The sequence below is a fragment of the Acomys russatus genome, chromosome 14, assembly GCF_903995435.1.
Source record: "Acomys russatus chromosome 14, mAcoRus1.1, whole genome shotgun sequence".
NCBI classification, from domain to species: domain Eukaryota; kingdom Metazoa; phylum Chordata; class Mammalia; order Rodentia; family Muridae; genus Acomys; species Acomys russatus.
Window position 1 is genome coordinate 41,350,863 of NC_067150.1, and position 26,232 is coordinate 41,377,094.

The 26,232-nt window shown below is 42.7% G+C and overlaps 1 protein-coding gene across 17 annotated transcripts in view; it reads right to left on the reverse strand.

The window, feature by feature from the left end:
* The window catches only part of Ncam1 (neural cell adhesion molecule 1), a 297,853-nt gene extending 273,719 nt beyond the window's left edge, over positions 1–24,134 (reverse strand). For 4 of the 17 annotated variants that reach the window (XM_051156392.1, XM_051156391.1, XM_051156390.1 and 1 more), the window contains exon 1: positions 23,765–24,133. In XM_051156392.1, the coding sequence (XP_051012349.1) occupies positions 23,765–23,816 (52 nt within the window). In that variant the 5' untranslated portion in view covers positions 23,817–24,133. Of the gene's footprint in view, positions 1–23,764 lie in introns of all 17 variants that reach the window. The other 13 variants (XM_051156388.1, XM_051156387.1, XM_051156394.1 and 10 more) reach the window with 7 other exon arrangements.
* Positions 24,135–26,232: the final 2,098 nt, after the last annotated feature.

Consider the following 26,232-nt stretch of genomic DNA (forward strand, 5'->3'; position numbering starts at 1 on the left):
TCCTGCTAAGGAGTGAGGCAAAGACCAAGGAAGCCAAAGTCCAGCATCCTAGAAGGGCATGGCCATGACGCAAAGATCTCCCAGGAAGCCTTGCCTCTTGAACTTCCCACCACTACCCAGCACAGCCAAGCTAGAGGCCGTGCCTTAGCACATGCATCTTCAGAAACATCGAGGGCAGCCTAGTGAGGCAGGCCTGCGGTCCCAGCTACTCAGGAGGCTGCAATAGGAAGACCACAAGGTCAAGGCCTGCTTGTACTACAGAGTGAGTCAAGGTTAGCCTGGGTCTCAGAATACAAGAGAAGGGAAGGCTGAGGGTAAGTCTGAGTGGCAGCGTGCTTGCATGGTGTGTGTGAGGCTGGGTCAAACCATGACAGCCACTGATTCTTCTATATTTGCTGGTACTCTAACAAAATAACCATGGAAATATACTCCAGTGGAAAAGCATTGATTAAAAAGAACATGTTTTTCTTCTAGAAGATGAAGGTATTTTGAAGTACTGGTTATTTTTGTGTGTGTGCCAGGAGTACTCATAGCATGCTTGTAGTCCATAAATATAAATAAAATTATCTTAACTATTCCCATAAAGATGTCATGCACATAAGCTGAACATTATTAAGAATTATGGGTAAATATTAGCAAGTACTAGGATGAAAATAAACCTTCAAAGCTATAAGCAAATAAATGCTAATGCAATTAATGACCTTACATGATGACAATGAAGAATCAAGGCTCATTAAGGTTGTGATATGTATCATTATTTCATTCCTTTTTATCTCCAAATAATATTCCATTCTGTAGCTATACCACACTCATGAGTTGAGGGACATTTAGGTTGTTTGTATTTCCGATTATTATTAATAATGTTGCATTATGATTACTGGGTAAGTTTTTGCATTAGTGAGTGTTTTAATCTCTACTCTAACAGAATGAAGCTGTTACACACACTTGCATGTATATACACGTGCATTAATATATACGTTTATAAGTGTATAAATAGTTCACATGCTAACTCCGCTTAATGGCCACCAGACGGTTTTCCAAAGATGCATACCACTTTTTCCCCCAGCAGAAGTGTGATATCAATAACAAAAAACTATGGCGGATGACATCAGCTCAGTATTTGAAAACAAATTTATGATGGAAACTATCACAATCTTTTTGAACAGTATAAAGGATGTTTCTCCTGGACCATCTAAGTATCAGTGGTCCTACTTTTCCATATTCCTACTGAGCAAGCTCGATTTTTCAGAGGAGCAATCAAAATCTAAATCTAAACACAGTCTAAATGTGCAACATTCCACACACACCTGAGTTAAACAGAATTGCCATAGGGATGGTATCACAGAAAGTAATTTAAATAAAATAGAAATGGCATCATCAAGGGATCTGTGTTCTACTCTCAAATAAGCAAAGTGGTACAACATGAAAATGGCCAATAAGAAGCAGCTTCATGGATAGTCAAACATACCCAAGCAGAGAAGTTTTTAGAAAATATGTATACGACCTTTGGAGTCAGTCAACTACCCTCTGGTATTTATCAAAATCATTTAGAGCAATGAACTTTGTATGTATGATCACATACAAAATTTTTGTCAAAATATATGTAGGCAGATCATAGCACACTTGCCCCTTTCCAAATTAAAATTTAATTGGAAATGTTATGGTCTGTGCAAAAGTGTTTTTTAAAAAAATACATATTAAAACCACATACAGTGTATTAAACACCTGAAATACTTAGTGCACCAGATAGAACAATATAGAACATCTAAGGGATTCCTGGAGGTGTGCCCTACAGAGGGGGAGAATGTGCTAAGACAGCTTGCCTATGAAACCTTAAAGGATGCTTCCATTGCATCAAGATCATTTCTGTTTATTCTCAGTGTTTACACTCAGCCAATGGGTCCTAAAACACAATGATGTGCAAACAATGTCATTGTTATTAAGAGAATTTCAAATATATCATTTAAAATCAATTTGGGGAGCAAATTACAATCTGCAAAACATTAAACAGATCACATTTTGGTACAGAAATACTCACACATAATTTACTTAATTTCATACTGTGTCTCCCCTCCCTTCAACAGCAGCCACTTAAGTTTCCTATTTCTCAGTTCTTGTTCATTTCTTCTGGAGTCTCCAGTGTTGTGCACATTGTCAAATTTTCATTCTCTTTGCCAATAGGTAAGGAGGAAATGGTTACAAAAGTACAGCCATGTAAAAGAGAGAGCCTGGGCCATGGAAGCACAGGTCCCGTTGGTCTCCACCCCAGCGACCTGGATCTGGCACACTGGGCCTGCACCACATAAAACACAGCAGCCAAAAGGGAGTCTTCTTCCACCCAATGCTGTGTTAATTCTCCAGCCTTCAGCCTTTCCACTTGAATGGAATAAAAACTCTTTTGAGAACAACAATTACGATCCCCCCCCCCATTTTTTTTCCCTCAGGCATACTATTGGACTTCTTAATGCTCACACAATGCAAATAAAGCAAGCTTCCTTTCACAGAGTGATTAATATGCAAAGACCGCCTGCTTTTTTAGTGGGATGTGAAGAGCCACCAACAAGCTTTTCTAAACCCAGAGGTTTCTACAATTATTTCCACTGTTTATTTTTAAACAGAAGATTACACAATAGCACCGGGGCTTCAGCTCTAATTTGCCAATATTTTGTAAACAATGGCAATTTAGAGTTTTAAACCTTTTGTGTCATATTTAAAACTATGGTCGGCTATTGAGTCTAATGTATTAATTTTCTGTCCCAAATCTAGGAGACTTATTTTCATGGAACAAGATTCAGTGATACCTTTATTTTTTTTTTAATTATTTAAATAGCTGGATTTACATTTAAATAGCAAATAACCCACCTGGCATAAAACCTTTGGGAAAATATCTGTGATTGGCATGATTTACAATGAATTCTAAAATGAGAGTAAGAAATTACATTTTAATAGTAACCCACCTATGTTATACATACCTTTTAAAATTTTGTGACTTTTCCAAATTATTACATTCAAAGTAAGACTATTTTAACAGAAAAAGGAATAAAACCTGTTCAATAAAGCAACACCATAAAGAACATTATATATTTATGCAACAGATCACATACATATGTACTCATTAAAGGTCACTCTTAACAACAAATCTTTCTTGCATCCTTGACTCTAGAACCAGAACCACATGGCCAAAGTTGCTGGCTGGGGTTGCAACATGACCCCTTGTTTTGGGTGGTTTATTTTGCTGCTTAAACTTAGCCATCATGGCTCCAGCTTGTGGACGAGGCTGGCCTCCAGCTCAGAGATCTTCCTGTCTCTTCCTCCCAAGTCCTGGGATTGAAGGTGTATGCCACCATGCCTGGCCCTAAACTGTTTTTTAATTCCTTTTCACAAGCTGGAAGCTTATCTGGGTGGGGTCTTGCCCTAAGACCATCACTCCCTTTATTCCTTCTTTTTTTTAAATGGTTTTTTTCAAGACAGGGTCTCTCTATGTAGCCTTGGCTGCCCTGGAGTAGCTTTGTAGACCAGGCTGGCCTCGAACTCACAGTGATCTGCCTGCCTCTGCCTCCCAAGTGCTGGGATTACCCTTTATTCCTTTTAACATCAGATTTTTCTTTAATTTTTTTTTCCCTTGAGCACTGAACTTGACGCCATTATACTTCCTGATGGTTCTTTTCTTTCCAAACTGTACATTTTGTGTTTCCTTTGTTCAGCTTGCTCCTTTTCATTATAAATCTCCATAAAAATGGCCACTAAAAACTAAGGAACACAGTCAATACTAGGCTGTCTGAAAATCTCCTTTGCCAAAGGTCTTAATGTAAAACCCTTCAATTCAGTCTTGGGCAGATTTTTGAACAAGGGTAAAAGAGCAGCCACATTCTTCCCCACAATGTTACAAGAACAGTCACTAGGCCAAGACTAACACTCCTCCCCTCTGAGACCTCCTGAGCCAGGTCCCACAGCGCTAATCTCCCTCAGCACCACTGTCTTCCATGTTCCTCCTAGTAAGTATGACCCATTAAGCTCCACCTAAAGCAATCAACTGCTTTTCTAATCCGAAGTCCCAAAGTCCCCATTCCTCTGAACAAAAGCATGGCCAGGCCTCTCACAGTAATACCCCAGTCCCTGGTACCAACTTCGATCTTAGGGCTTTTATCGCTGGGAAGAGACAGCATGGCCAAAGCAACTCTTATAAAAGAAAACATGTAATTGGGCCTGGCTTACAGTTCAGAGATTCAGTACATTATTGTCATGGCTGGAAGCATGGTGGCGTGAAGGCAGACATGGTACTGGAGAGGTAGCTGGGATTCCTACATCCAGATCCGGCAAACAGAAGAAAGTGAGAAACACTGGGGCCTGGCTTGAGCATCTGAAACCCCAAAGTCATCCCCAGTGACATGCTTCCTCTAACAAGGCCACACCTCCAAATCCCTGTCAAGGAGTAGTATAGGGGCCATTCTCATTCAAACCACCTCAGGGGGTATGTGGTGTGGTGTGGTGTGCTGTGGTGTGGTGGTAGCGGTAGGTGTGTGTGTGTGTGTGTGTGTGTGTGTGTGTGTGTGTGTGTGTGTGTGTATGTGTGTGTGTTTGCACACTCCTGACTGTAAGTGCAAGTACATGGGTGCCACAGTCCATGTGTGGAGGTCCGAGGCCTGTGAGCTTCTGGGAGTTCTCCTGTCTCCATCCAATCCCACCTTAGGAGTGCAGGAAGTAAAGATGTGAATCACCATGTCTGGCCTTTATTTGTGTACTGGAAATTTGAAGTCAGGTCCTCATGTTTGCTGCTGCACTTTACCCTCTGCATGGTCACCCGAGTCCCAGAGCCTTAAGATAAGTTCAAACCTGTGAGGCACGGTCATTACATCATCCGTTAGGAGAGTTTCACCTGCCTCACCATTTCACTCCACCACCGGTGCCCCATGAAGAAAGCTCGATCATACAAATACCCCGATCACTCCACTTACCATTTTAAACAAAAAGTGATCACCAACTGAAATGTCTTACTTTAGATGTGTTTTTTTTAAATCAATGTATTAAGTACCAAAATGTAAATTTGATTTCATGCTCTTTTGTATCAACTATAGCTATAGTTTTCATATAAAAGGGGAAGATGTGATTTATCACTCCAAACTGAATTTCAGTGACGCTAATCCAAAGTTGTCTTTGGATCAATACTAATCACTGCCAACGTCAACACATCATGCCCACAGTCCCAAATCCCAGGATGTGGGTGGACTCTACCGACCAAAAAGCTCTACGTCATCTCAAGATGCAGGTTAGCATCAGTTCAAGGGCGCCAGCAAAACAGTCAAGACATATTTGCTGTCTGTGAAGCTCTGTCCACCTAAAACAGCCAGCTATGCACCTTCACTCTCCACAAACCATCAGGTGGCAGGGCCAGCACCACCAAATTCACGACTACACTCGATTTCTTCTCTTTCTTTGTATTCTTCTATCTTAAATCAAAACATTTATTGCCAAGCAAAAGACAAAAAACAAAAACAAAAAAACCAATACTAATTTATTTGTTTTAGCCTATAGAAGATGAACATGAAAATTAAATTAACAATGCCATTTAAGTCTCTTATGCCAAGCCAGTTAACAGTGTGCAGATTCAACCTGTTTATCGCTAACAAAAGATTTAGTACTTTCAGATGCATGAACAGGACTGCCAAAATGGCTCAGCAAGGTCCACCAAGCCTGGCCACCTGAGTTCAATGCCAAGAGCCCACACGACAGAAAGAGAAAACCAACTCCCTCCCTCGTGGTGTCCTCTGATCTCCACACACCTGTACAAACACACACACACACATACACACACACTCACACATGTGCACACACACACACACACAAATGTATGCACACACCACAATAAATAAATGGATGTAATATTAAAACAGAAGCGTAGATAAGTTGTAAAGTGGGTTGACATGTTGAGATTCACACTTCCTTAATCTAGCTCCACCCACATATTATTGTGGTCAATAAAGTAACTGAGATGTCAGTGGTGGCGTTCCTCTTAGCGCTGGACACGGCAGAAGAGACCGATGTCTTGATTTGCCTCCCAGTGTCTTTCCAAGGGCCCTCTCTACCTGGAAAAATCAAGTGAGTGATTATGCTGGTTTATGACTTACATACAAACCACTTTTCAATTCCTAGGTCAATTATCATGTGAAATGGCTTCCTCCAATGTTAGTACCTAGAGTCTAGTTTGTCTATAAAGAAGCACAAACAAAAACCACTCTTTTGTGAGGCTGGAGGAAGGGGAAAGACAGCCTTCATGCCCAGCTATCTTAATTAAGTCTGACTGGCCATTTAAATTCTGATCTCAAAGCCAATTTATCTCAAAATGACCTCCAATCCTAATCTAGGGCAGCTAACCTACTTTCTTATCTATTATCTTCAAAGAACACAAGACACCACTCTCTTTTATGTAACAGATGGTAAAAACAAAACAAAAACAAACAAACAAACAAACAAAAAACTCAACCAAATACATTATGAGTAACTCGAAACTTAGTACACAAAAGGAAAAAAAAATTATCTGAGAAATGAACAAATGAGTTTTGATTATCTTTTCCTGACACTCCAAGGTTGTCACATTTTTATTCCACAGGAATGGACACTCCAGTGAAATCAAAGGCACTTTAAAATGTGGTCTAGAGCTTTCGCAAGCCTTCTTGGTGCACCCCTACCCAGTTTGCCTCCAACTCCTGGGAGAGCTGCATGAAGAACAGGAGTTATTCCAGGCACACTGGGTCAGGAGACCGTCTCCAGTAAGCCAACTACAGCCCAGCAAGTCTAAGTGGAGGCCATTTGTATGCACAGACATGAACTTGCTCTTCTGGTTCACAGCACTGCTGCCAAGCCCATGGCTTTATATCCAAGAACTGCTGACTCTCGGGCCACCCTGGAGTCATCTGAGAACTTTAAGTTCATAAAAGTTCCTCAAAAGCCTATAGCTGGCCTTTACACTCCGAACTGTCAATCCCTTGAAGTTGCCTATACATGCCTTTGTGTGTGTGGGGGGGGGGGGGGTGTCTCTATTTTTGATGCACTCCCAAACAGTTATCTTTTGCTTTAAGAATTCTGCAAGCTTCTTTCTGTCTCAACAACTCCATGCTAAAGTGTGTGGGATAAAAGATTCAAAAGCCTGCCTTGGCTTGCAGTGATTATGAACCTAGGCAGGCCATCTGAAGCTTCTGTTACCACCAACTTCAATCTCTCAAGCATGCATGCTCTTGAAGTCTGCATTTTTATTGACTAGGAAAGTCACATCAGAGGGGCTAAGATGCACAGATGAAGGCAAAGGTGCTATATTTCAGAGAGAGGGCTAACTAGAATCCTGAAGGAGAACACACCCAACGCATTTCTTACACTCAGGGAAAGACAGGAGTCTGGCTGTTGGAATTTCTTAAACCAGCTAGGCCAATAGGAAATGTGTGTACAGAGCAGAGAGGACACTCCCCAGCTAACATCCCAGAGGTCTCTGCACCATCACCCTCCAGCCCAAGCCACAGGGCTCCTCATATCGTTCCACTGTCTGAGTGCTAATCACAGCAAAGGATTATCAGCATTTGAAGGATGAAATGATGCATGAAATATGAGCCACTAAAGCACAATAAACATAAGCTCAGAGGACAAACATGATGTAGAGAGCAAAGGAAAGTTTCCCAAACCCTCAGCAATGTAAATGGTTCTGCATCAAGAAAGATAAGAGGATGCTAACAAAGTCAAAAAAGAAAGAAAAAAAGACTAATGGAATAGAAAGTTCCAGGAAAAAATAAAACTCTCAGGAGGCAAAGGGAAACGGAATAATGAAATGTATAAGATAGAAAATATTAAGAATAATTAGATAATTAAACTAACTTCTTAAAAGAGAATAAAAGAAACAAAGAAAATCTGAAGTGAATAATATAAAACACTTCTCAAGACTAGAGGACATAAATTTTCAGATTAAATATGAAGGTGATAAAAGCCCATTATTGAGAAATTAGAGAACACAGCAGGCAAAGAGATTTTCTATTCTTCCAGAGACAAAATAAACAAGTATCAAACTTTTAAGCTTAGTATTTATTTAACATCATGGTATTGGCATTTGTTATGTACTGGTATGCACTGTTTACGGTATTATTTAGTGTTATTGTATTGGTATTCAGTGTGTATTGGTATGTATTATACATAGTATTATTTGGTATTACTAGTATTGGTATTTAGTACATAGTGGTATATATTATATATAGTATTGTTTAGTATTATTGTGTTGGCATTTAGTATGTATTTGTATGTATTGTACATAGTATTATTTAGTATTATTATATTAGTATTTAGCCTGTATTGGTATATGTTGAATATAGTATTACTTAGTAATACTAGTATTGGTATTTAGTAGGAATCAGGTTGGCAATGGACTTCGCCAGTGAAAGACTGAAAGTTAGAAACACAAGGCACACCTTCAAAATTCTCAGGAAACACAATGCCCAATCAAGAAAACTATATACCAGGCAAATCTAAATTAACTACAGGAAGCCTGTAAAGTCAACCGATTAAAGAAGGCATCTAGGACACATGTTTGAGTGTCTCAAGAGGAGATGTGGGCTACAGTCCGAGAACTTGAGGATAATTAGTGACAGACTTATAGAAAAATAATCAAAGAAGCTTCAACCCATTACAGATTCGTGGAAAGGCATGAAGTTATATAAGAAAGAAGACAAAAAAAAAAATGGCATTATTCAAGACTCAACTGTGATAATGCTTATGCTGTCATAATTATATAAATACTGAATATTGGTTTAACCAAAAATAGGTATTCTGTGAGACCAAAGAAAAGGAAGTAGGTAGAAATGAGGCATGTAAGCACAAATAATATTTAAGCTGGAAGACTGAAAAACCATAAGTATGGAGGGAAGAAATGTGCAAAGTGAGTGCTTCAGAGGAGTCAAAATAAGGGATGGGAGAGATCAGAAAGGTTAGGGCATGGGTCTAATGTATTTTATTCCAAATTTTGTAGAACTATTCAAGTTTTAAAGCAATGTAGCCGTATCACTTTGCTAAAGAAATAAAATTAATTTCAATAAAGAAGAAAAGTTAAACTAACTAAGCAATTCCAAGTAATGACTGGGTTGGTGGTTTTCATCTAAAATGAATTTATTATCACTCAGCAGAGAAATCTTGGCTGGCCCACTAAGCAAGGCTGCTTTCTGTTCCTGTGGAAAACATCATGAGGACAATCAAGTTGAGGAGGAAAGGGTTTGCTTGGCTCTCACATCCTGATAAGAGTCCTTCACTGAGGGAAGCCAGGGCAGGAACTTGAGGCAGGGAACTAGAGGCAGGAACTGAAACAGAGGCTGTGGATGAGCACTCCTCAGTTTGCTCTCAGGACAGCTTCAGCTACCCTCTTTTTGGGGGCGGGGGGAGGAAACAGTTTATTTCTGTTTAAAACTTTTAGGCCATACTCTATCACTGAGAGATATTGGTGCAGGAACATTAATAAGGAAGCTGGGAGTGGGGGCAGAGGTGAAACGACAGAGGAACAGGGCTTATTGGCTTGCTCCTCATGGTTTGCTCAGCCTGCATTCGTATAGCACCTCAGGAATACTGGACAAGAGGTGGTCCTACCATAGTGGGCTGGACCCTTCCTCATCCTTTATGAATCAAGAAACTGCTCTATATGCTTGCCTGCATGTCAGTCTCAGGGGAAACATTTTATTTTATTTCTTGTTGTTCCCTTTTCTGAGCTATGTCTGGTTTTGTGTCAATTTGACTTAAACCAGTCATTACACACTATACACACAATATATGTTCATGTCCTGGGACCAAAGTGAAGTCTGACTATCAACTTCTGTTTGTGGATCTCTGGGATTCCCCAGACCAACAGGTGAAAGGAGATTATCTTACCTGCAATTTTAATATATACATATACATATATGTATATATATATATATATAATTTGAATATATTTAAGTATAATATTATATATATATATATTTAAAACAGCTACCCTCTTTTACAGCTCCTGCAATCACCTGCCTCTGGCTGGCAATGCTCAGAGTGGGCTGGGCCCTCCCTCATCAAGAAAACTCTCCACAGACTCGCCACCAGGTTCCCTCTTCCTAGGTGACTACAAATTGTATCAAGCTGACAACAAAAGTAACCAGCGCGCTCACTTTCTCTTACTGCAGTTTACTTCACACCAAGGTCAGAAACAGCTAGATGACAAAGTGTCTCTAGAATAACGAACTATGCAATGACATATGTCCTAAATCCTTGAATCCTTGGGGATTAGAGTAGATCTGTAGCACAAGTCGATGTTGGGGTGAATAGTTTTAATTGTACAGCCCCCACTCCCCGCTCCTGCCGCAATTTGAGGTTCACGAAGACATCAGTACTCAGGTGTAGACTTGTTTTGTCTTTTCAATTGTATAGAAACTTGAACTCACACCCACCTCCCTGCGCATCTAACACACAGCTAAACACTGAAGGCACATGATCAAATGACTGAACCCATATGACAGACACCTGCTCCTGTAACAAATCAGAACTGTTTCTTCCAGCTGGTGCTATACTATGAACACCTATATATTCTATATATATATATATACACTATGCTTTGCTGAAGTCCTATTATATATACTGTATTTTGTTATAGGCACTCCTTTGGCATTTTGTGATGTGTGGAGCTTTCCCCCTTTCTATCCAAATGTTGTTGTTGTTTTGTAATCTGTAGTCTGTTTTTCCTACTTTTTCTAATACTTCTTCTTTTTTCATGCCATCACATCTTTTTACCAGCAGAGTACATATCCCTAAAAGTCAACATCAGTTGGTTCAAATTCAAATCTCAAAGCCCTTTTCATTTTGTTTATTTATTTTTGGTTTTTTCGAGACAGGGTTTCTCTGTGTAACCTTGGCTGTCCTGGACTTGCTTTGTAGACCAGGCTGGCCTCGAACTCACAGCGATCTGCGTGCCTCAAATAGAAGCTAGAAAGTTAATTAAGAATAGATGAACTCTCTGAATAAAGATTTAAAAGTGTCTCTGTGGGTCAAGTGCATTCAATTTAATTTCTGGACTTTGGGATATCTATTTTGGCAAATCATTCTCCATCTTCCAAAGGAGTAAGGTTGCTAGACAAATGACTTCTGGACTAATGAAGTGTCACCAATATGATCTTTAGCAATAACCATTATTTAAACATCCTAAGCTTTATGGCTCCACCACCATGACAAATGGACAGATTTGATATTAAGCCTATGCAAATAGAAAGCAAATATACACACATCAATTTGGTTGTGTGTGTTTTGTGTGTTCTATGCATGATACTTGCACATGAGGAGACAAGAAGAGGACAGTAGCTGTCTTGCTCCATCACTCTCCACCTTGATCCTTGAGAGAGGGTCTCTTATTGAAACTGTTGAGTGTCACTTTCTGTCTAGGCTGGGATCTAGGAAGCCCTAAGGATCTTCCTGACTCTCTGTCCTCCTCACCCTCAATACAGGACCATAGGTACATGCAGACATGCCCAGTTTTCACAGGAGTGGTGAGGATCTGACCACTTCACCTACTGCGCGTCCTCCCCAGCCTTTGAATCTTAAAATTCTACTTTTCTCAAAGTCAATGATGAACTAAACTTTGCTTAGTAACCAACCATGGCATATCTACCTTAACTACAACACAAGGTAATCCTAAGCTCTCAGGAAAGAAAAACTAAATGGGAAAAATGTGATTTTAATTATAATCAATATCTAAACCCAACACTAATTGCATATCCCTTCACCGGGAACTTAAGCAAAAAGAAAGGGAAACGAAAAATTACCACGCTCACTATGTAGCAGACAGTTATATGAATTACCTCATTTCCTCCTCACAAAATCCCTATTAGGTAGGTATTATTATCGCTGCCTCACATATAAATAAACCAAGTGTCAGAAGGATTAACTAATGCTCGGGGTCACAGAAAGGAGAAGAACCACAGTCTGAAATGAAGGTTGGAAACTAAAGACCCCTGGTATCCATCCAAAATAAAGAGGCTTCGCCGGATGGTAACAGGTCTTGAAGGCTGCCAGACTGTCACCTAAATGTAATTCTGATAAAGTAGCATTAGCTTAGCTGCTTGACAGCTTCTCTTCTAAGCAAAATAAATACTGTGAAGTGAATGTGTGTTTTTATGAAGTCAGAAAGAGTAGCCAAACAGAACCCTCAGCACTTCTTTGCTGATCTGATCTAAAACACACACACACACACACACACAAACAGAAAACAAAACAACAACAACCAAAGACATCGAATCAGTGGAAAGGCCAGCAAGTGACAGGGGTTGTGTTAAAGCTAGGAGCAATGGCACACACTGTGATCCCAGCACTGTAGAGGTAGAGGCAGGAAGCTCTTGAGTTTGAGGTCAACTTGGACTTCATAGTAAGACTCTATCACCCTCAAAACTAAATAAACAAAAAATAAATAAATAAATAAAAGGCTAACTATAAGAACTTGCTGGGTGCAGTCAAAAAGGTTTTTTAGACATATAGAAACGCAGGCTGTGGTGTTTGAGAAGTGACTGCGTGGGTAAGAGCATCTGCCACTCCTGCAGAGGACTGGGGTTTGCATCACAGCTCCCAAATGACAACTTCCAAATGTTAGTATCTCCAGTCCCATGGGATTCAACAGCTTCCTCTGACCTCAGTGGGAGCCAGGCACGCTCATAGCACACATACATACATGCAGGCAAAACACTCATATACATCCTGAAGGAATCTTAAAAAATAATAATGGTTACAGCTATCAAAGGTGCCAAGAAAAGAAGACAGAGCAGCCATATCTAGAAACTGTTCTCTCATTTTATCAAAACAGTAGCTGTGGGAATCCCCAGCTTCGATGATTTTCAAAAGTATGGATTTGTCCCTTTGTCCCTTGCAAAGGTTGCTCACCAACTTTTTCCTCTCTTGCTCTCATCCCTTGGTACACAGTCAGTCAGGGGACGGTGACCCCCAATATGACATATTTGCTCCCTGTAGCATCCCTGTGTCCTTTCCTGACAAGGGTCATGGATATCATCTCCCCCTTAGTCTTTGGTTCCTAAGATCTTGAACCTTTCCACTCAACTGAATTGGCCTTAAGGTTACTGTGCCCCTCTAAAACAACTCCTAACTTTCTGCTTGAGTCTAACCTTCTTCACGCTCGGACACCTAAGTTGTTGCTCCCCTTTTCACTGAGCTATTTGTTCTACAACTGAACACAGAGCACTGTATTGTCCCTGCAGACGACTCAAGCCCGATAAAATGTAATCTCTCCTCTTCCAGTCTTGATGAGAGAATGGGTGAGTAAGATGTTTTCCTTGTTTTACAAAGTCAGGGTTACATTTCTATATAATATTCATCCTCACCACCGCCTCACCCCCTTTCTCATTGCTGGAATCATCTAACCTTATAGTCCACACCACTAGGATATGGGTCCCTTCCGATTGTTCAGTATTACTCTCTGAATTATAGACAAGACGACATTCTGGTTGCTAAATGCTACATCAATACCTTAGGGTAAAGAGAATGCTTTGTAGGGTAAGACTCTACAAGGCAGTGATTGTGGGATTCATCATGTTTTCTATCTACTGAAATCATGAAAGACTCCTCCCACCTCTGTCTTCATCATCTTTTTAGCTGGGCTCCATACAGACACCTCCCAAAGGTGCATGCGTGTACAGGTGTGTCCCACCCACCTTCCTCCACCTCCATCCCTCCTTTAAAGTACCCCCCACCCCCACTATTGGGAAGAGTTCTCCAGCCCAACTCCAGGTTCCCTGACAGTTTTTTGTCTTGCTAGTGGTACATTAGATTCTGCATATTTTGCTCTGGATGCTTTCTAGTGTTCCAAATAGACGAGCACTCTGAGGTCGTGTTGCCATGGAGCTTTGTTTCTCCCTTCTTTCCCCCTCTTCCCTTTATTCCCTTTCCTTTCCTTACCCTTCTTCCCTTCCTGCTCTCTGCTACCTCCTCTTCAAGTGACCACACACACACACACACACACACACACACACACACACACCAGAAACCAATGTGTCACAAGACCTATTCTATAAAATGTTGCGTTCCATTTTTCCTTCCTCTATCTCTTTCTTACTCCCTTATTAATGTATAAAAGAAGCCAATATCACTACCCACAGTATAGGAAATAATAAATTAAGATGTTAGGACTTCCTCTACAACCCACAATGGCCAATTTCCACAGTTTATTAACAGTACTACAGTAAGTTTGCAACTTAAAAGCAAAACAAAACAAGAAAACCCAAAAAACCTTAGTCTTGCTGGGCAGTATGCTGTAACCCTGACAACTCAGGAGTTCACATTTTGGATGAATTTGTATTGCAAAATGAGATCCAGGCTAGCCTGGACTACAACATGATACCCTGTCCTCCAAAATAAAAAATATAATGATGAAAATAAAGAAACTCTGCCAATCTCAGGTGTCTTCGTTTTGGATATCATGTACCTCGCTATTGACTCTCCACCTCCAACATCTGACCTGTGCTGACTACCTCTCTCCAAAGTCTTTAAAACGATCCCTTTTCAAATTTAGCTGCTTTATAAAATATACCAAAGTGATTTTCTTCAGGCTAAACAGACCTCTTCATACAAGTAAAATGATTTTTATAAAACCATTCAACTATATTTCTCCTAATAAAAAGTAGAGATGTATTTTCATTCATAATGAGTTTCACACACATGCTTTTATTTTAGTCTACTCAAATGAAGACCTCAACATTCAAGGAAGATAAATGATGCCCACAAACTCACTTAGCTAGTCAGAACAGACTCAAATTTCAAACCACGATCTTTGGCTCTCTACCTAAAAGTTTCCCTTCTCCACACTTGAGTCTTCCTATTATATAAAGCCCAAAGTTTCCTTTGGACTTGCTGGTCTTTGGCTCTATTTATCTGGACCCTCTTCCCTTGGACCCCAGGTCTTCATTATCTATTTGATCTCACAACTTTCCCTAACTCTCTTCTGTCCAACCACTGTATTTGGTGCTACATAAAACCAAAATTCCTCTAATGATTGTTCTTATTTACCTTTCTGGTAACTCAGGCCAACCTCACCAGGGAGTACAGACAGCACAGAACACCCTCCCTTCTCTCTCTATGCCTGACCATCCTGTCAAACATGGTTCTTAATTACCCTTTGTCTCTTTTACATCTCAACATGCAATACCTATCTTCTTTGTCTAGCATTTAAGACTTCAAGGTGACCCACACACTTATGTTAAACCACTCTTCATTATAATTCTACAGTTCTCTCTCCAGCCCCATCTTCTTCCGTGAGAGAACAAGTCCTCTTTGCCCTACTGGCCCATGGTCCCTAGACACCTGAGTCACATTCTCAATCCTCCCCAACTTTTGCAGATATTAAAAGCAACCAAGGAGATTTCTGCCTATCTAAGTAGCTGTGGCCTGGACCCCTCACTTAGAGACTTCCACATAGCATCTTTCATAACTTAACTATTGGAATTAAGTTAGCACTTGCTTTGTTAACCACCTGGAAGCCTCGATGGAGCCAAAAGCAGTAGCCTCAAATGTGCTCTATTTTCTTTTTTCTGCTTCTCACTCAGAGCCATGCACAAAACAGTCACGGTAAACTTTCTTTAAACAAACATGTTAGATAAAAATCTCTTGGCTCAGGATGAACGAAAGCACCTATTGATTACTTACTGTTTATTTAAGCTCACTACGACCCAGTAGGTGGTGTGGGCTTCAGGGGCTCAGTATTGCAGATAGGGACTCAGGCTTAGAAAAGCAACAACTTGCAGACTGTCAGTGTGTTAAGCAGCCTTGCAAAAGCCAAAGCTCTCCACATGTAGTCCTGCCACGCCTCTTCCCTTTCTTCCCTTTGCTCAGACTCAGTCAGTGCAGAGCTACAGCGGGCAAGTTTGTTACTATCTTTCCCAAGGCTCCCTGCCTTCAAATTATCATTTAGAAAAGGAGCAAATGCACTCAACTCATAGAAACTATGGGCCAGCTCCACCCCAATAAATAATTTTCTCAGGGTTCCTTTTCTTTCTTCTACTCTCTGGCCATACCCTGTCCCTGTTCCCCAAACTCAACTGCGTGTATTTTGCTCAGATGATCCGCTCTTTTTGAATCACCTCTTCTTCGTGAAGGCAAACTCAGCTCCTAAGCAAAGCTCAAGGGAGCCCCACGCAGAATTGATTGCTTCCTTTATTGTGGTCCAAAGAAGCCACGGAATCGTGTCTCTATTTGTAAGATGGAAAACTCTGGAGACAGAGGTATGTCCCTCTTGACTTTATACACTGAAACAAGGCACAGTCTCTGAAGCTGTTTCACCTCAAGATGTCAGGATTTTTTATTAGATAAAGGAATTTGCCTTTGCCTGTTATTATTCATTGTTTGTCCAATGGCCCAGGCCATCAGTCATGTCTTAAAATGAGAATACCAAATGTCTCTTCTATTTGACAGTTGTTTAAAAGCTACCTTCTCCAACCGTCAATAATGAGATTTTCTCTTCACAAAAATCCCACAGTGCCCTGTCCTCTTCCTGTTTTTAACAAAATAAGTCATTATAAGTGTGTGCCCGTGTTTTCCTTGTTTCAGAGCTGTATTCCTCTGCACTGTTAGCCTAGGAGCTGCACACAAACAGGTCGATATGTTTAGTTGACCACTGTGCTTCGAATAAAGGCAGAGAGCAAGCACTTAGCAAATATTTACCAAATAAGTGATGTGCAAATCGGATGACATAATGGCTCTATAAACCATGTACTTATGATCAAGATATAGTAATTGGTATTATGTGCCATGCTACCTGCTTTTAGCTACCTAAAACAAATTCTGCACCCTCCTTCCCACATCACCTTTAGTTGGCAGGCCTACTTCCTGCCCAGCCAGTAGGGTATTTAAGTCTGATCCATTTGAATAAGAATACCAATTACTCTATTTCATTCGATGTGCTAATTTACAAAAAAAATACCTGCAGTGAAACATCATAGAACGCCTTAGATCTCACTTCAGAATCTCGGGAAAATAAAGGTCAAGTGGCTTCTTTACAAAACTAAGCTTGATTTTGGTACACGCTTCTAAGCTTGAAAGCAATGCAACTGGTGTAAGGTCCACATTTGGCAAGCTGGAACCATTTACCCATATTCCAAAGCAAGAAAATCCAAACAGACCTAAGTGCAATTGCTAAAGCATGACCAGAGTTTTCCAGAGCTGTGTAAGCATAGCAGTGCTTTCATAGACCCTGAGAGATGGGGACCTGGTAATGTCTTCTCATGGTCTTGTGGTTTCCAAATCCTGCAATAGCAAGGAAATGGTGAATTTTCTTGCAAAAGGTTAAAATTTATAACCTCCATGTCCCATGGAACCTTGATCCATCCTTGTACTAGGGGCTTTCCGTCCTATGATCAACCCACTTTTCCCTTTAAAGTATTCACAGCCAATATGAAGGTGTTGGGGTATTGGGCTGCCATTTCTTCAAGTCTAGTTCTGATTCTAGCAAAGCCATAGTCTCCCAATGTTAACATCTTCCGAAAGAATAGCACCAGATTCATCCGTCTTCCTCAAGTAATTCTCACAGCTCACATCCACTAAATTCTTGTGGTCTCCAAAATAATCAGGCATACAAACATTTCCCATTTCACAGAAGAAGAAAGTGACACTTGGAGCACAACCCATTGAAAGTCAGACCATTAGGAAGAGATAGAGCTGAAGCTTCTACCCAGCGTGGGTACCTCCCTTCACCTCCAAGCCTGACCACTCATCGCAGGTTTCCATGACAGCAGAAATTACATCATCAAATGCCACTGTGACTCCCCACAGAGCTGATGGTTAAAACTTGGCACTTGATACACATATCCGAGCCACTGTTTAAGAGAATACATAGCAGGATCTCAAACAGTGTGAAATTACCAGGAATGTTGTGAAATTATGAGGTAACTGGAAGCCAGTGCCGAGAGGACCACAAACAGCTGTGTATATGTTATCCCAGGAATCATACAAGATGGAAAAAGGAGGAGCTCAGATATTGCAGGGCATTCAGCTTTGCATCAGAAAGCAAGTATGTAGTGGGATGCAGGTTAGACAGGAGGCTCTGAAGTCACCTCAGCCACACGATCTTTGCAATCAAGAAAGCATTACGTATATCAAGGTGGAAAGGATGCATAACAGGTCCATTAAAAATCTTTGATGCCCCATATATGAGATAAGTCCTTCAACTGCAGTCTTTTTTTAGGCCTCTGATTGCTTAGAAGCTAAATTATTACCCCAGGGAGGGAGAAGTGTGTCAACCTAACTGAAAATCAGTTAACCCAGTGGCTGCCTGTAGACGCAGGCCTAAGAGCATTTTAAGCACAATGTATTGAAACTGCCTGAAAGGCCGCCATTTGGCACCCAGACCAACATCAAAAGGCAGTGTTCTTAATGAGCATCTGCAGCTGAGAGACAGTATTTCAACAGCATGAAACGAAAAGGGCACAATGGCACCGCCGCCAATGCCAGATCATTTACACCCCCTCTACATCAGCTCTAGGAGTTAATGACACAAAAGGGCTAGAGGTGACAAGACCATGACCTTCAGCTTGACTTCTGTATTCCAGTGTCCTGCAGGAGCAGGCGTACCTACATGTGTTATTGAAAACATTCTTGCTAAAACATTTTCTATTAGTAGAAAAATCTCCAGGCCTCATAAAACCTAATCATTAAGATTCAGAAGGGTCCTTGTGAAATTCTGCCCTTCCTACGAGGCTCCCTTTTACAGTATTGCTGAGACTTGGTGAGGATATTAAAAAAGCATACACAGTTCTCTCAGAATTTTGCTCAGAATTCTTCCTTTGTAGCAAAAGATACCGGAGCCTTGGTCTTTTGACTCACAGCTGAAATGTCACAGCTGAAGTGAGCATTATTGATGATTCATGTTTCCAGTTTTGTTTAATTCACAATGACGTTTTTTAGGACTTGCAAAATGCTGTTTGTAACTCGCTGCTGTTTCTTTTTAAATTCCAGACAGTCCTTACTCTATAGACTCCTTAGAGCACCAAACTGAAGAATTACCCATTATGGAGTTTGCATTCAAATATTTATCTTGACACCGTAAAGCTTTGTTTATGTGGTCGACAGCTCCACATTTCAACAGCGCAGGAGAGTCTTTTGGAAGAGCCTTCCTCTCATCTCAAGCTATAGCTGTTTTCAGGAGACAGATGGGGACAGGTGCAGCCCCTGCTCCCTCTTCCTGCAATTCGTTCTGGTCTTGATCATCACAGATGCAGGATTGTCAGAGAAAGTTCAAATGTCCTTCAGCAACAGGTACTCAATCACTTAACTTCCCACCGAGTTGAGAAAGACTGTAAAATACCTCTGGAGGTCTGCCAGCAGTGTTGAAGCCCCTTGCAATCTGGAGAGTGGCCATAGTTCTTTAACATTGATGACGTAAATAGGGGAAATTCACCAAATTAATACGAACACAACCTTCATCGTTTAAAAAAAAAAATTAAGTGATTGCACCAGAAGTCCCAAAGTCCACATCTCAAGCAGTGTGAGATTTACAAATGCTGTCTATAATTTAAAGAACTGATTTCTGGCATGAAGAAACACATCTGTTGTAGTAAAGACTGACAAAATGGTGCTATTTATTTTGAAAGGCAATTAAGACATTGTTCCCAGTGACAGGAAAATTTAGAGATTATTTACATTGAGTTATAGATTACCTATCAGAAGAATTCAGTTAATGATAAGTATACTCCAAAGGGAAACACTTCAAAAAGCTCTTGGAAGCTGGAGCTCCCTGTAACTAATTTCTCCCTCACTAGCATCAATAACCATATCTGCTACAAATAACACCTTCATTTTTCTAACATTGTTGGGGCTTGGGTGTTTTGGCAGAGGGTGGCTGGCACTGGCCTTGATTTTTTTTTTTTTTTAAACGTATTTATTTTTGCGTATGTGTGGATGTCAAAAGACAACTCACAGGAGTCAGTCCTGTCTTCTATTATGTGGGTTCTGAGGCTTTATTGCAGTTCTTTAGGCCTGGTGGCCCGCGCTTTTCCCTACTGGGCCACCTTGCCGATGAAGGCCCCACCCACTTTACTTTTTGATCAGTCTCAGGGAACCATTGACCCATTAAAAGGAGCAAATCACCATGGGAAGACCTGGAAAAAGCTGCTTTACTGAGCAAAGCACTACAACCCAGCTTTCTGCTAGTCTCCTGATAGTGTTAAAACAAAAGGAATCCAGGGTAAAGGCGCCTAGAGAGAAGACCTCGAGTTTAATCCAGTGCTGGAAGGAGAAAGGTGGGGACGCTGCCAGTGTGGTATAAATGAAAGCCTAGCAGGACAAACAGACCTTCAGGACTTCTATAGTGGCCAGAACAAAAACATTAGTAAGCTGGTGTGGGGGCTTGTGGCTCAGGGCTTGTTGCTTGGGGCTTGGGGCTCTACCGTCACCACTTGGGAAGCTGAAGCAAGATCATAAAAAGGTGCAAGGCCAACCTTGGTCTAGATAATGAGTTCCAAGCCACTAGAGCTTTATAAAGAGACCCTGTTCCCCATCGCCATCAACCTCCCACACCCCACAAAAGCCAAACAGAAACAGTGTAAAACCCAACAATTTAAATAAGTGGAGGGCTGTATTTGCACAATTCTAGATTACAGTCTCCATATAACTTTAGTCCTGTTGCATTTTAAATGAACTCTAAGTCAACTTCACTGTTTTTAGGTATGCTGAAATTTATTGACAACAATATGTTTTTGGAAAGGGCCATTCGTGGTGAAAGGTTTTCCATATTCAGTATGGCTTTATTATTGTCTTTTCTATTTTCTCCAATGTTCACATTTCCCACAGTACATGAAAGCCAATGTAAATATATATATATATATATATATATATATATATATATATATATATGTATATATATATATATATGGGGTTGTGTAGTTACTCTCATAACAGACTTTTATGAAATTCATCTTCAGTTGCTGAGCAAGAGATATTAGGTATACTTTATGTGTGTATTACCTTTTGTTCTAAATTTGTTCTTTGTTATAAGTCTGGTGTTATCTTGTTAAAAGACAAGTCCTGATTATTTCTTAACTCTTGTAGGTTAGACTAGCAAAGGACTAAAATTGTCAACTAAGCACGTGCTTTCACCATTCCAGATCATTCAAGCACATGATTCAGCCAGCCAGCTTGTAACAAACGCTGCTTCCACAGACTCAAATTTACTATGCAATTATGCAACCTGCCTTTTTATTCCTAAGGGGGCAGAAAACACAGCACCTGATTCATTTGATACACGCCAGGATATTCATTAAGAACACTAGGGATAGCACTCCTTGCATCTAAATTTTCATGTTCACCAATAACAGAGTTTGAATTATACCGTTGTCTATGGATACCCTACAGCATTTGCAGCTAAAGGGGTGTGTGTGTGTGTGTGTATGTGTGTGTGTGTGTGTGTGTGTGTGTGTGTAATCCTTCTTTTCTATTCTTCCTAGCCTTTTTGCTTTAATTCTCGGGATAAAACAACGCTTGAAAATTCTCTTAGTAAAACCACTTATTTCTTTTGTTAAACAGTCTGGTATGTGCTTCTTTCTCCTTGTCTTGTCCTCGTCTGAAATAGGGACAGAATAAGGATGCTTTCGTTCCTGGGAATACTAGTCAGGATGCCAGCCTTGTAGGATTCCCTCCCTCAGCTTCCACCGGTTCCAAGCACTGAGGGTTACACCCATTTCCATCATGAAGACCACTAGGAGATCCTAAAAAGACGCGTCATGGAAGATTAGGTCTCCATTGTCATGCACCAACCCAGAAGGAAGATATCAATAAACACACTCTAAGAAGAGGTCATCCACAGCACCACAGAGAAGGGCACGCCCCTGCCAGTCCTGCAGTTTTGTGGTGGCAAGGACTCATTAGGCACGCCCTGTCGAGACACGCCCTACCACGCCCCTCCTGCCCAGCTTCTAGTCCTTGGCCAGAGGGTCAGCGCAAGCGCATCTGTTCTCCTGGACACTGCTTGTGGGCTGCTGCCCTCTGCACTCGCAGGCGAAGCGCCCCAGCGCAACTGTGCGCCATGGACGGGGAGCTGGAATGCTCCAAGCCGATCAGAAAGAGGCACAAGTGGGCGAGCATGAGCTGGTTGGACCAAGAGATGTACCAGGGTCCATCTCTTCTCCATTTTATGTCCTCGGAAATTGCCGGGCGGCTAGGGACAGCATCAGGGCGGGGTCTCTCCCGGCGGGAGGCGAGCAAGACCGTTAAGCTAGAACACCCGGAGACCATCCTGGCAGCTCGGGCGCCACCCGCGCCGCAATAAAAGCCTCTCGCGGCTTCCCGCCCAGCCAGCCTCGCTCTGATTGGTCGCCGACCAGAGTTGGCTGGAGGCGGTGGCCCAGCTCTGCTCTCCTGCTGCCCACGGAGGGGGGCGCGCTGGGTGCTCCCGGGGCCGCCCTGTGCACTCCACACCCAGAGCTCAACGATCCAGGGCAGGTACAGGCACACCGGGCAGAAGCGACAGCCTTGCGCGGTCCCCTCATCCCAGCCTGCTTTCAGCTGGTGCTTAGCCGCACACGCCCCCCCCTCCGCCCCAGCTGTCGGCCCATCCCACCCAGCTCTCAGCAGCCCCAGCGTCCTTTTCTCCCCCCACTTCCAGTCCATAGGGACGCCAAAGCGCAAATCCTTGGGTGGGGTGGGGTCAGCAGCTGGAGGGGAGGGTGGGCACACTGAAGAATTTTCCAAGGAAGCAGAGATGGAAATAGCCAAAATGCAATGCGCCCCCCTCCCGGAAGCTTAGATCTCTGGGCGGCGGCACAGCCCCTGCCACCCTAGACAGCATCGCTTTGGTCTTTCTCCCTAGCACCCCATTGTTCACACTTTGCCAGGAACCGGAATATGGACCAGAGAAAGGAGAATGGGGCTAGGTGCCTTGGGCAGCTGGCTACTTGCCATTCTTCGCTGGCACCGTGCAACCCTAGGCTCGCGGTGCGTGTAAAGGCACACGCGCGCACACGCGCGCGCACACACACCAGGCAGCCCCGATCACGCCCTCCTCGCCCTCCGCCCCTCAGCACTTCCTCCTGTCAAAACGCGGCTCTGGACCCTCCCATCCCTCAGTGCTCCCGGCCGAGGGCAGGCTTTGCAACTACCCAGCAATTTGGCAAATGAAAAACTAACGTCATTTGCACGGGGGTGCAGGAACGACCACACGGCCCTGCGGTGTTGCCCGTGGTTCCCCATTTTGCAAACCGTTATTCGGGGCGGGGAAGAGGGGGGAATGCACGAAGGCGGCAAGCCTCACTTTATCACACCCCGGGACATAACGATGCGGGGGGCGGGAGGGGGAGCTGCCCCAGTCTTATTGTTCACTCTTCCTGAAGCTTGACAAGCCCCTCTTGGTGAAAGACCAGCCCAGGGGCGACACCACCCGAGCTGGGCATCCCCGTGGTCCGCCTTCGGGGAAGGGGAAGCAGCGCTGCTCAACACCGCAGCATCTCTGTCCCATACCTCTGTCCCACCTCCACCGGCACACAAGTGGGAAGGGCGTGAGCGGCCCCACCGAGCCGGGAGGCAGCAGAGTCCAGCGCCGTCCCGGAGGGCAAGGGTTTGGCTAACCAACCAAGGACGATGCGATGCGCTCCCTTCTCAGCTCAGTGAAAATGCAATGTCTTTGCTTTACACACAAAACCGCCCAAAATAACCGTGCGTCTCGGGGAGAGAGAGGAAGGACAGAAGCAAGCGGACAATTAGCAAATCCGATGTAGAATTTTAAAATAAATAAATAAAAATGTACCTGCAGTTCCCAGGAAAAACAAAGTCCAGATGAGATCCTTAGTTAGCAGCATTGTAAACTGCCGGGTGGGAGGGATGTTCTGGCCGCGGTAAATTCAGTGCCTTCCCCGTGCAAGCAACTGTGGACGGCGGCGGAGCGGCGGACCGAGGAGCAGACAATTGCCAGGCTGGGTATGATTATTTTTGCAGAATTGTTTCTTGCCAGCCACTGCCGAGCTGCGTTCACGCGCTGAGCGGAGAATGAGTGACAGTCCCAGCCTCAGCACACTCGCAACTCGAAGATCCCTGCGCTGGCCCGCGTTGGCTTTGATGGAACGGGGATGCGAGCGACGGGCGGGGGGCGGAGGTGAGAACCTCACTGTGTCCTTCCACCACGCCGACCACAAATAGTCCCTAACATCCAGGAGGTAAGAGACAGGGGAGGCAGATGCGGCTGCCTGCAAAATACGGCCTGGAATATCCTGGGAGCTGGGCTCTTTTACTTGCAGCCTTCCAGGCAGAGCTGGGATTTTTTTTTTTTTAAACCCTTTTCCTTCATTCATGCCTTTGCAGATCCTTCTGCCCCACAGCGCTCCTTAATCAGAAATTTGAACGTTTTAATAATTAGCAGGAAAAAATTATATTAGGTTAGATTTTAAAAATTGTGGAATCACTCGTTTAGTTACTAAAGTCCTTGCAATAAGAAGCATATGGCTTCGTTTTTTGTTTTTGATTTTTGATTTTTGTTTTTTAATGAAGGAAATTGGAAATTTGTGGAGAGAGAGAGAGAGAGAGAGAGAGAGAGAGAGAGAGAGAGAGAGAGAGAGAGAAGGATTGCTGAGGTTTGTTTTGTTGTTTGTGTTCTACTGGCTATGAAATTTACCTTCCCACAGAGGGAGCAACTCACAGCAGCCCTGCTCAGATCTCAGAGAGGGGCTGGGGGGGCCATGGGGGGATACCAGTCAGAAGAAAACGCAGACATTTAGAAGTAATGCTCAGAAATAACCAGAAACTGTTTGCAGGTGCTGTGATCAGATCTAGCTTGCCCTCCTTTGCTCCGGCTTTTCTGTAGGTAAGAGGAGCAACAGTAAGCTTCCTCCTTAAACAGGAACTACCCCCATTCTCTTTTTGTTTTGTTTTGTTTGTTTGTTTGTTTGTTTTCTGAGAAAGGATTTCTCTGAGTAGCCTTTGCTGTCCTGGACTCTCTTTGTAGAGCAGTCTGGCCTCAAACTCACAGGTTCTGCCTGCCTCTGCCTCCGTGAGTGCTGGGATTATAGGCCTGTGCCACCATGCTGGGGGGTGCAACCACCATTTTTAAGGCTGTGAACATCCAAAATGACTGAGAATGCCGTATGAACAGCCTTCTTTGTTAAAAGAAAGGCACGGAATACAGAATGAAATCAACTCACACTGGCACCTGACTGGGGCTTGAGCTGTGCAAGAAACACATACAGGTGAGGGTGTTCCAGAAGTGGCTTGACTGTTGGCCTTGCACAGTGAAGCCTTCCAACAGAGGAAACCACCAGGCCACCCACACTCCCAAGCCCCTGGCCCCCTTTTTTTTTAAAGGGCAGTAGCAGTCAGAAAACCCACCTTCTGCTAGCTGACCAGTCACCCTCCATCTCCTCTCCTCCTATATAACATACCTACTAGGACTGGATTTCCAGGGAATCCTTGAGAAGCGTTCTCTCCCCCAGGAACCTTTCATGTTCATTTTTATAATATTTACCTCAGTCTGGTTATAAAGAATTCAAAATTGCAGAAAAGCATAAAGGCTCAAAGACTGTCTTTTTGCCCAAGAGATTCTAAAGATATCTATAATTTTTCTAAGTCGTCTACATATGCCTAAAATTGAGTGTGTGTGTGTGTGTGTGTGTGTGTGTGTGTGTGTGTGTGTGTGTGCAGGGTGTGTATTAGTAGGTGCACCTACGTGGCTGAGAGAAGATAACTTTGGGTGCTGTTCGTCAGATGCTGTTCACCTTCTTTCTTTGAGTCAGCATCTCTCAGCATCCCTGAGCTCTCATCTAGCAGACTAGGCTTGCTGAGGAGTTACAGCTGTGGATCTGCCTATCTCTACCTCCCTGTACCTAAGATTACAAGCACACTGACACACCTGGCGGGGGGAGGGCGGGGAGCGGCGGGATGGCTCCTGGGGGATTAAACTCAGGCACTCCAAAATAGGACAAGCAATTTACAGACTGATCTATCTCCCTAGTCCTGCATATAACTTTTATAATCAGGCACATTCTACTAGCAACCTGAAGCCTGCTGATTTTTTTTCCCCCTAATGTCATATAAGCATTTTCCTGGAGCCATGAAGAAAACTTTTGAACCAGCTTTATAATAGCTCTTCTGTGGACGTCTCCATGGTGTTTCCCTCAACACTGGATATGTAGATTGCTTTCAGGGTTTGATTATATAAATAATACTTCCATTAACATCCATTCAAGTATTTGTTTGGAAGTCACTATACTTAGGCATGAGTTTGAC